The 11,465-nt window shown below is 51.5% G+C and overlaps 1 protein-coding gene across 1 annotated transcript; it reads right to left on the bottom strand.

Annotated features, from left to right (window-relative positions):
• Nucleotides 1–3,198: 3,198 nt before the first annotated feature.
• On the bottom strand, nucleotides 3,199–9,859 carry LOC102435406 (CMRF35-like molecule 1). The gene is made up of 6 exons (XM_023747817.1): nucleotides 9,547–9,859; nucleotides 8,114–8,237; nucleotides 5,301–5,566; nucleotides 4,394–4,416; nucleotides 3,955–4,104; nucleotides 3,199–3,481 (listed from the first exon to the last, which is right to left on the bottom strand). The coding sequence occupies exons 1-6, from the start codon at nucleotides 9,857–9,859 to the stop codon at nucleotides 3,326–3,328; spliced, it is 1,032 nt and encodes a 343-aa protein (XP_023603585.1). The 3' UTR covers nucleotides 3,199–3,325.
• Between the last annotated feature and the right edge of the window lie 1,606 nt (nucleotides 9,860–11,465).

The following is an 11,465-nucleotide window of genomic DNA, read 5'->3' as shown; positions in this document are numbered from 1 at the left end:
AGTAGAATCTTTAAATATTAATAATTCAACAGCCAGAGGAGGGAAGCCTGAGTAGCATTAGACAGGCTGAGACTAATGAGGCACTCCTTCAGAGCTGAGTGGTTAGATACCTTGGCGGTTGCCTTCACAGAAGTGCGCTTGCCTGGAAACGGTACCACAAAATGGCCAATGCCACCGTCACTCAGACCAGAAGAACCCTGCCTGGTCTTTCTCTCTCTTGCAGTAAAGGTGCTAGACCAGCACCCAAAATCTGCCCTAAAGTATTTGTGGAGCCGCCGGATATGGCCGAGACAACACTGAGATGCCAATCTATAAACGTTACGAAACAACTTCCTTTCGTACCTCTTGCATATGTTTGCTTCCCTTCCCCCGGGGCCCTGACCACTTCCAGACCACGGTCTAAACTCCAGTTCTGGCTTGAACAAATTGGACTGGCTTCGAGGTAGATTCCTGCAGTCAGGCCCACCGAAAAGACCCGGATACTTCCCAGGAGGACCACAGCCAGCAGTCTGCTCCGTGCCGCTGTAGGATGGATTGGGCAGCTTTCCCAAGTGCCATGGGCTAGTCAACCCCGTCTCTGAGGACATGAAAAGGTCCCTTTAAAGACAGCCACCAATCCAGCAGTATATCTGGTAGATACTTTTATAAAAGCTTGAATAAAACAATTGAAAGTGATCAGAGTGGATGTCTTTCTTTTTAAGAAAAATATATTTTATTGACTTCATAGAGGAAGGGAGAGGGAGAGAAAGACAGAAACATCAATGGTGAGAGAGAACCATTGATTGGATGCCTCCTGCACACCCCGTACCGGGGATCAGGGAATCGAACATGACTCCTGGTTCATAGGTCGATGCTCAACAATGAGCCACGCCAGCCGGGCATGGATCTGTCTTTCTAAGCTGGTTTCTTTTTCCTCAGCTCAGCCAGGCTGCCAGAAACTTCCATTTCCAGCCCATATCCACGGTCCAGAAAAAGGCAGAAGCAACCAGAGTCCTCCAGACAAACTAAACTGAGCTACATTCTAGCCTCCCCGGTGTTTCTCAATTTATGTCAGGAGATTCATGGCAGGAATCTTCACTAGTTACTAGAAAAGATGTAACTAGTCCGACAAACCCAGGTACTTATGGATTCTGCTTGGCGCTGGCTGCTTAAAAACTCAGTAGTAAAACCACGTTATACACAGAAGTGAAAATGGCACGGCGGTGCCCTGGCCCAAGGCTTTCTATTTTGACTTTTATTTTTCTATTTTGACTCACTCTGATTTTGCTCAACGTTGACCTTTTCCATTTAAAGATCTCTCTGTCAGCACTTCCTGTTCTGTGTAAATCCTAAAACGGCCAGGGTCACACAGTCTCTCTCTGACCCCAGCAGCATAAATGACCAGCCCAAGAATATGTAAGCTTGTCAGGGCTCTGCAAATTCCCCACGATCAGATCATAAAGCTGTGGCCATGCTAGGGAATTCCCCCAGGAAGAAGAGCAGAATCATGCTGGGATGGCCACCTACCTCCCCAGGCCCCTTGGGTGTCCACAGCTGTGAGAAGTGAGGCCAGCCCCAGGACCCACTGATAATGGCCCCTAAACACTTCCAGGCCCCCAACCCTGAGGCAACCAATTGATGTGTTTCTCCCACATCGATGTTTTCTCTCTATCTCTGTCTCTCTATCTCCCCCTCCCTTCCACTCTAAGAAAATCAATGGAAAAAATATATATATCCTCAGATGAGGGTTAACAAGCCTTATTATGTTCCAAGGGCAGCAGGAAGGCCACAGGGGGTGAAGGTCAGCGAGGGGCAGGAAGGTTGGCAGAGACAGGGTCATAGGCGCAGGCAGGGACCAGGGGTCCCGGTGGCCCCATAGGCTGCGGAAGAAGCCGCCCGAGGGTGATAAGCAGGGAGTGAGCAGGTCTGGCTGCTGGGAGAATGGGCACAGATGGAAAGAGGGACTCCAGCCAGGGGATGGATGGCAGCTTGGACGAGGCTGGTCACCATGGAGACAATGGGACTGGACAGGATTCAGGACATGCTCTGGAGAGAGGGCTACCGGGACTCTAGAAGAAGCATGGTGAGTCCGGAGCTTGTAAATATTCACTAACTATCCCTGTGTGAATGCACGTGCCTGCACACACACACACACACACTATCCTCCCTAGGCCCACAGTGCAGGGTGGTGGCCCAGACTCTGGAGGCAAAATGCCCGAGTTCAAATTCCAACTCATCCACTTGCTGGTGAAAAAACTCGATAAGTCACTGAACCTCTCTGGACCTCGACTCTTCATCTGTAAAATGGGGCGGTAATGGAGGCGCCCTGTTGGGAGGATTGAATGAGTTTCTATAGGTAGAGCATTTAGGAAAGAGCACCTGCCACAATAGGGTATCTGTTCCCAACGTGGCTTAACCAATTACCTCCAATTTAGTGGCTCAATGAAAACAATGTTCATTTATGCTCCTACAGTTCTGGAGGCCAGAAGTTCCAAATCCCTTTCACTGGATTTAGGTGAGGGTTTCCGCGAGGCTGGTTCCTTCTGATGCATCCAGTCCTTGACTTTTCCAGCTTCTAGAGCAGGGGTGGGCAAACTTTTTGACTCGAGGGCCACAATGGGTTCTTAAACTGGACCGGAGGGCCCGAACAAAAGCATGGATGCAGTGCTTGTGTGAACTAATATAAATTCAAAGTAAACATCATTACATAAAAGGGTACGGTCTTTTTTTTTTTTAGTTTTATTCATTTCAAACGGGCCGGTTCCAGCCCGCGGGCCGTAGTTTGCCCACGGCTGTTCTAGAGGCTACAGCTTTCCTTGGCTCCTGGCCGCGTCATTCCAACCTCTGCTTCCATCGTCACAGCCCCTTCTCTTGTGACCTTCTTGCCTCCCTCTTACAAAGAGGACCCTTGTGGTTCTATTTAGGGCCTGCCAGGATAATGCAGAATAATCTCCACATCTTCAAATCCTTCATTTAATTACATCTGCCCAGCCCCTGTGGCCAAAGAAGCTAACATACTTCGTTCTGACGATTAGTACATACATAGCATTGGGAGCTGTTATTCAACCCACCACACATGGCAGCTATATATTGTCATGATCTTGTGACCTTCTTACCTCCCACTTATAAGGAGGACCCTTGTGATTCTATTGTCATGATCATCATTATTCCTCCCTCAGCTGCCCCAGACCATAGCCCTAGCCTCTGGTAGAGGAAGCCCCCTGAGACCAGGCTCGGAGCCCAGTTCCGGGCTGGGGGTGATGAGAGGACTTGGAGCAGAAAGCAGACAAGGCAGGAACATGCTGACAGGCCTCATGTGGGGTCGGGCAGAGGATCCTTAGCACAGCTAAGGCTTCCTGATGGCGCTGTATTGGATGAGCTCCTCCTGGCTCCTGCTGGGAAGGGGAGTGGTGAGGTCCTGTGTGTTGATGTAGATTGAGTCCTGATCTGAGGTGTCCAGAGACAGAGCTGCATAGCAAATGTCCGTGTCCAGAAAGGGGGCCTGTAACAAAGACACATGCAAGTCAGGGAGGCTGGTGCGGGGAGGGGTGGGGTGCTGTGCTCATGGATGAGGAGGCCTCCCTGAGGCTGGGGGACACGCCCCTCAGGAACTCTGAAGTCCACTCCCAGGCCCTCCAGCCCCGCCTCCCTCCTCCCTGCAGGGCACCCTGAGCTCCAGCCACAGCAGGTGACTCTCCCTCAACTCCATGCCAGGGCAGCACGTTCTGCGTGTGCTCCCAGGTCACTGGGCCTGGCTGGGTCTCCACTGACCAGGCTCCCAGTCCCCCATGTGGAGACCTGATATGGAGACACTTCTGAAGGCCAAGCTCCTGGGGAGCTCAGAGGCAAGTCTTTCAACGGCTGCGATTGTGCCCGGCACCCACCCTCCTCTGTGCCCACAGGGGCGGGAGAAAGTCCATCCTCAAAGCAGGGGCGATGAATCCAAGGCCCACAGCAGCCCCAGCAAGTACCCACCATGGTGATGTACTCCACTTCCCCCTGGTCGTCCTGGGCAGAGGAGGAGGGCTGTGTGGGGCCCCTCTTCCTGGGGGAGCTGGGCGAGGCTCCTGTCTGCTTCAGGTTCAGGTTGGCATAGCAGATGTTGTCCTCCGGGGGCTGGAGCACCTGGGAGAGGAAGCCCAGGTTCCTCTTCCGCAGAAGGACACCAACCCCTCTGCTACCCTGCCCCCCCCAGCTTCCTATGCAGCCCCCACGTCTCTGTCTCCTTCGCCTTCCCCCTCCCAGCCCTCCCCTCCTCTGGCTGTTTCCAGCACCCCCTCCATCCACCCTGGCCTTGCGGCTGGGAGGATTTGGGCACTTGGGCACATGGTCTGCCTGATACCTTTGGACCTCGGGGCCCCTGGGAGACGGAAAATGAGGGAAAGTGCTGGTCTGACCTCAGGGGCTCTCTTACCTGCTCTGGGGATATCCCAGCAGCTAAAAAACAAAAACAGTCAGATTTTTAGTTTCAAAACTCTAGATACTGAGGAGCACAGAAAGTATTTATAACGTGAGCCACGGACAATGCACTTGGGAGAAAATGTGATGTGATGAACAGAGCCAGGCTTCCCCTCCCAGATTATCCCCTAGGCTGGGGGGAGGGAGGGGGATGGAGAGGACCCCATGAGAGAGAAGCAGGTCCCAGTGGGCTCTGAGAAGGGGCGGTGCCATTACGTGAGGATGTGGAAGTGGAGCCAGACAGGAGGAGGGTTTGTTTGGGGCCAAATCCCCTGTTGGATGATGCTGGCTTGTGAGTGAATGGCTGGGGCGGAGGAGGAGCCAAAGTAGGAATCTCAACCAACCTTTATAATAAAACCCAGAGGACTCTGTGTGTGACGCATACTCAAGCACGCATGTGTGTGTGCATATGTATAATCTCTGTGTGCACATGTGTGTTACCTGTGTTCATGTGTGCACATGCACTGTGTTATATGTGTTTGTGCATGTGTGTACACATTCTTGCATGTGTGTGTGTTTCTCCCTACCTCTGTGTCAGCTCAGTACCTCCTTGGCAACCACATGAATTTCACTAAGTGTCTGGGTTCCCAAAATGGGCCTACGGTCATGGCCGCTTCTGCCACCAAGAGTCAAGCCAGGAAACAGAGAAGGAAGTGGTGGGTCAGAGAGAAGAGAAGGGCAAGGAGGGGTGTGCAAGGCAGACAGCTCATGTCAGCACCTCCTGGCCTCATCTACCAGCGGCCTTTGGGAAAACACCCCTTCCAAACCCCATGGGCAATCCCTTGGACCGATGGCTCCTGGATGACCATCCCAGCCATTGCCCACACACTTCCACCCAGCCCAGCCCAGCCAGGTCCTCTCACCTTTCCTCTGTCGCCTCACCATTCTCCACACCAACAGTGAGGCTGCCACCAAGAGAAGCAGCAACAGAGTAAAGAGGAGGGGCAGGAGGATGAAGAGATTCGGGGAGACACCACTGGAAACAACAGAAGACACCGGTGAGCCCTGGCTCACCTCCTGCCTCTGGGCCTTATCCCATCCACCCGGTAGCAGACAGCCACACACCTTTTGGCTTGCAGTTTCCAGCCTGGGAACCCCACTCCTGGGTGCCCTCCAAAATGGCTGTTGTTTTTAAAGGAGAAGAGGGTTCCACAAGGGAGTTTCTTTTTTTTTTAATTTTGTTTTATTTTCTTAAAGTATTACAAAGAGTATTACACATGTCTCCTTCACCGCCCCCCCTGACATTCCCCCAGTGTCTTGTGTCCATTGGTTATTCTTATATGCACGCATACAAGTCCTTCGGTTGATCTCTTACAACCCCCCAACCCTCCCCAGGCTTCCCACTGTAGTTTGACAGTCTGTTCAATGCTGCTCTGCCTTTGCATCTATCTTTGTTCATCAGTTTATAATGGTCTTTATTATCCATAAATGAGTGAGATCATATGGTATTTTTCTCGGCTTCCCAGGGGCCATCGCAGCCTCACAGGGGCCGTCTCAGCCTCACAGGGGCCGTCCCAGCCTCACAGGGGCTGTTTCAACCTCACAGGGGCTGTCCCAGCCTCACGGGGGCCTTCCCAACCTCACCGAGGCCGTCCCAACCTCACAGGGGCCGTTTCAACCTCACCGGAGCCACACAAGGGAGTTTCAATGGGTCTAGAAGCCTAAGAGAAGTTGTATGACAACAGGCACCGGCAAGGTCTCCCTGCTTCCTCACTGGTCCTCTGACCTGGCTGCATAGTGTCCCCCAGCCCACAATTCATGTCACTCAGAACCTGGGAAGATGACCTATTTGGAAATAAGAGCTTTGCAGATGTGATCAAGATGATGTCGTACTGGATTAGGATGGGCCTAACCCAATGACTAGTGTCCTTATAAAAGGACAATTTGGGCAACACAGACACGGTCACGGAGACCATGTGACAACAGGGGCAAAGATTGGAGTGATTCAGCCACAGGCCAAGGATTGCCGGCCACCAACAGCCAAGACAGAGGCATGGGACAGGTTCTACCTTTGAGCCCCAAGGAGCCAGCCCTGTCGACACCTTGATTTCAGATCATGGACCTCCTGGGCTGTGAGAGAATAAACTTGTCTTGTGTTAAGCCACCCAGTTTGTGCTATTTCGTTATGGCAGCCACAGGAAACTCATGCATCCTCCTGTAGTTTATCATCAATACAGCACAGCAGCCAGGGGAATGCTTTTAACCAAAGTCCCAGCACCTCCCTCCTGTGCTCAAAATCCCAGAACAGCCCCATTTCATTCCAAGAAAATGGCCAAGGCTGGCATTGGCCTCCACTGCCCTCCCCCGCCTGAGAGCCCCACACCCCTCCCCCCCACACACACACACTCTCTTTCCTCATTTCTTACTCTTCTCACCCTTGCTTCCTCTTCTGGGAGGAAATGCCTGGGGTTCTTATAATAATAAGAAGAGACTGGGACACAGACACACACAAAGGGGAAACCATGGGAAGACACAGGGAGAAGATGGCCGTCTACAAGCCACGGACCGAGGCCTCGGGAAGAACCAACCCTGCTGACACCCTGACTGAGACTTCTGGCCTCCAGAACTTGAGGCCTCAATAGCTCATGATAGGATGTCAGGCGCCCGGAATGCAACTGTTTGTTTAAGCTGACGCTGCTTTGTGATGGCAGTCTGAGCTGATGAATATAAGGATTATCTCTTACTCGTCATTACTTACAGAGATTTGTAAAATAAATTCATCAATTAATTACTTAATTAACTCTATTTGGTACATTAATTATCTCTTGATTGTAAGTGCCTGGAGGGCAGACAGACAGCTTGATTGTTCTGTTCATCTCCTATCCCCTGTGTTCCCTAAATCGGTGCTGGATATAAGGGGGGATCAATAGCTACTTGTTGAATAAATGAGTGAGTTATCCATAAAGCTGAGCATAGGGGGTATAGCTCAGTAGTAGAGCATTTGACTGCATAAAGCTGAGCAAAAGCCCTAACTGGTACGTATGTCTCGCTTTGACTCATAAAATGAGAAAGTCCTTGCTGTTACTTGTTAAAAGCAGTCCGGGAGAAAGAGACTCCCCAAAGAGAGGTCTAATGGGTGAGGGGGCTAAGGAGTGCCTGGTGTGGGAAGACTGAGGATGGGAATGTGCGTGGTGTCAGCAGGGTCAACCTACAAACAGAATAACACACAGGAAAGTCCTCTGTGAGCTGCCAGAGGCTCTAGAGACACGAGGGCCTATCAGGGTCACTGCTGTTGCCTTACTGTAACTGGGGAAACAGGACTTCCCCAGGCCCTTCCTGTTCTCCCAGAATTTGGACCAGGGGGCACTGTGGCCCGTGCCCACATACCCTGGCCATGCCCTCTGCCTTGACTGCCGGCTCCTCCATCTCCCACACTCTGAGCTCCACATGGGACGCTCTATATCTGTGTGACCTGAGCTCAACACAGTGCCGGCCAAGCAGAATTTAACTCAGTGGAAGTGGGATGGATGCGTGAATGAACGAACAAACCTCCGAACTGCACTGAGCTCCAGGACACAGGATGGGGTGGGGGCTCACCAAGGACACTGTGCGGCCTGAGAGCAAGAGGAAGGGCCCCTGGCATCCTGGCTGGGACGTGGGACTACAAAGGGTCCCCACACCGGAGAAGTTTGGGACCAGTGGGCCACCGGGAAGAGCAGCATCCAAGCTGACTTACCTGCCATCGGAGTGCTGGCTGGTCACATTCAGGAAGCCTGTAGAGTTTTCTGGGGTGTCTGGTACTGTGAACGCGTTGGCAGTGGAGGCGATGGCGGGGGTGGGGGTCAACACTGTAGTTGTTGCTTGTCATACAGAACAGATTACATTCCACTCTCCTGCTATCCCACCCGCAGCCCTGCACGTAGCTCAGAGCCAGGGAGGATGTGGGCTGCCCTGGCCTGCACAGCCTGGGGCAGGGCCACGGGAAGGGGCCTACAGCTGGGCCACTCATCTCTTTGGCTGTAGGAGACCTGGGCACAGGTCCAAGGGGTCATCACACAGGCCCTGGAAGGCTCAGGGGGCCCAGGATTGCCTCAGGGCAATGGCAGCTGGAGTTCAGCTAAACTTTAAACACTTCCGCTGTTTATGGCAGGGCCTCCACCAGTACCTCCCCCATCTTACTTATCCAGCAAGGACCAGAGCAGAATGGGGACGTGCCAGGTAACTAACATACCCAAGAGCTATGACTTCTAAGGTCAGGGCCAGCCCTGAGCAAAATCACGATGTTCAGGAAGAGCCTTTCCTTTGGACAAGTTTTTAAGTTTCTGTGATGGGGTAGTTCCTGCTCAGGATCATTCTCGAGATCCCATGAGACAAGGAACGTGCTGCACTTGGCAGCTACCTCAGGCCTCCCGGGTTCCAGGTGTGGTGGGGACGCTATGAGTGTGTCCCCTCCCGGCCATAAGGGCCCTGTGAGCTGGTGCTGGCTGTCCGAGGGTCGGCAGAAGCAGAGCCCAACAGACACACTTGTTCACACCCAGATGCTCCCAGGAGTGTCTATTCCAGAAGGTCTCAGGAAGAGAACGTCTCTAAGCCCAGATGCACCCATGGCTCATGGTGGGATGTCAGGCGCCCAGAATGCAACTGTTGGGCTGTGGAAGCCTTTCCAGACCTCGGGAGTGACCCACAGCCCCCCACTGTGCTGGGCCTCCTTCCCCCTGAGACCGGATATGGAACAAGGGGTGGGACAGCGGCTATGAGCCCGGGCCCCAAAGTCCAGGAAGAGCAGGGACACCAGGGCACCAGAGGTGCCAGGGAAGCCTTGGCAGGAATTGGTTCCCACAGAAGAGGCTTCCTTCGGCCCATGAGCTAAAACTGGGGCCATCGCCGTGGTCTCTATGGGCAATACTCTCAGGTACTAAGCTGGGCAGAGAAAAAAATGTGCCCAAAAAGGCTTGATCCATCCTGGGGAGGTCCTGGGAGCCCCAAGAGCATCTAAGAGAAGCCCTGCACCTCCCAACCTAAGTGAGCAGCCGGGATTCCATGAGACCTCAGGACCAACCCCCCTCTGTGGCAGTTCATCTGAGTGAGTTCAGTCACTGGACAGGGACCTCAGGGACCAGGGCAGAGCAGGCCCTGAAAGGACACAGCCACACATGCACGTCCTCTTACCTGGTTCAATGGTCACTTTAACAGGGACCGCATGGTCAGTTCCAGTTCTCTCAATCCCACACCAGTAAGTGTCTGTATCTTCTCGCCTGAGCTCCTTCATGGTCACAGTGAACGTGTGGTTTGTCTTATAGTCCCTGATGGACACACGCTCCTTCACCCCAAATGCTGATCCATTGGTTTTAACAAGGATCTTGCAGCTTCCATATTCAGCTCCTCGACACCACCACTTTCTGTAGGTCACCCATCCTGGGTCATAGCGACACTGCACGGTCAAGACTCCCCGCTCCAGACCTCTCACTTCTTCTGGACCCATGATGGGATCTGATGAGCCTGGAAAACACAAACCCATGTACCTGTCACCACCACCTGAGGGCAGGGCCACAGCCGCCTGCACTGTGAGCAGCTCCGACAAGTCCAAGGCCTGATGAGTGGGACAGAGTCAAGGAAGGAATTCACCTCCCACAACACAGACCTTTGTCCTTCCAAGTTCCACTGGCTCAGAGCCACCTCCAAAACCACCTAACAGCACCCCTGCAGAGCTCAAGGAAACAAAAGCATTGACACTGAGCAATAATTATCTCCTATAATTCACTCCCTCCCGCTCCCTGTGGCCCATAAATCTTTGTCCTTTTGCCGCATCTCAGTGTTAAACTGGTCTCAGGGGGAGGAAGTACCAGCGGACCCATTGCCACAGGAGTGTGATTGCTCCTGACCTGTGCTGATGGCCTCAGGAGGTCCAGCTGCTATGAACATTCATATATACTTTTTTGCTTGGATATGTGTTTTCAGTTCTCTCAGCTATATAGTTCCTAGGAATGGAATTGCTGGTTCACAGGGTAACTCTGTGGAAATCTTTGAGCAACTGTTAGTTTTTTCCTAAGAATTTACTTTTGAATACAGCTTTGGCTATGTTGCCTAAGTTTTGATATGTAGTATTTTCATTTTTCTTAAAACTTAATGAGTTTTTGCCTGCACAGTGTGGCTCAATGGTTGAGCATCAACCTATGACCCAGAAGGTCACGGTTCAATCCAGGTCATGGCACATGCCTGGTTTTGAGCTTGATTTCCAGTAGGAGGCAGCCGATCAATGTTTCTTTCTCATCATTGATGTTTCTATTTCTCTCTCCCTCTCCCTTCCCCTCCAAAATCAATAAAAAGTATATTTTTTAAAAAAGAAGAGTGCTTTAAAAAAATTCCATCGTATGGACTTATATTTATCTATACATCAGTTGATGCACTTGTGAGTTGTTCCCACTTTAGGGCTATTAGAGATAATGTTGCCATGAACATTTGCATCCAACTTTTTACATGGACACATATTTTCAGTTCTCTTGGGTATTTACCCAGGAGTGGAATTGCTGGGTCACATGATAACCACATGTTTAGCATTTTTAAGAATGTCAAATTGTTTTCCAAAGTGGCTGCACCATTTTACATACCCATGAGCAATGTATGTCCTCTCTAATGAATGTTAAGAGTCTCAATAGTTCAATTCTATGAAAGTAGAAAGATTTGGTCTGGGGGTGGGGTGGTTACAACAATCATATGGCTCCCTCTCCATTAGATACATTCACTCATTTAACTCATACTATTTGTCTAATCTGTACCTGGTATGGTTGTAGGTGCAAAAAATCCCTGCCCTCCTGAAGCTTATATTCAAGGTGGGGGAAGGGAGGAGATAAACGGGAGAAAGATGATGCAAAAAAAAATTTATTATTGTAATTAGGGTCATCAATGAAGGCCTCTGTGATAAGCAAAGACTTGAAAGATGTGAGGGACTGGAACCTGTGGCTCAAGAGAATAGCAGTGCAAAGGCCCTGAGGCAGGGGCAGGAGTGTGCCTAACATGTTCAAAGAACATCTAAAAGTTCATTGTAGCTGAAGTGGATTGAACCAGGGGGAGCAGAATAGAGAAGAGAC

The sequence above is a fragment of the Myotis lucifugus genome, unplaced genomic scaffold, assembly GCF_000147115.1.
Source record: "Myotis lucifugus unplaced genomic scaffold, Myoluc2.0 scaffold_996, whole genome shotgun sequence".
NCBI lineage: Eukaryota > Metazoa > Chordata > Mammalia > Chiroptera > Vespertilionidae > Myotis > Myotis lucifugus.
This window is presented reverse-complemented; position numbering and strand designations above follow the sequence as displayed.

Excerpts from the sequence above, each read along its gene's own strand:
- LOC102435406 (XM_023747817.1), bottom strand. The coding sequence starts at position 9,859 with ATGGGTCCAGAAGAAGTGAGAGGTCTGGAGCGGGGAGTCTTGACCGTG. Across the intron at positions 4,105-4,393 it reads CTGGGATATCCCCAGAGCAG|GTGCTCCAGCCCCCGGAGGA; the intron begins GTAAGAGAGCCC and ends TTCCTCTCCCAG. Across the intron at positions 3,482-3,954 it reads AAGTGGAGTACATCACCATG|GCCCCCTTTCTGGACACGGA; the intron begins GTGGGTACTTGC and ends TCTTTGTTACAG.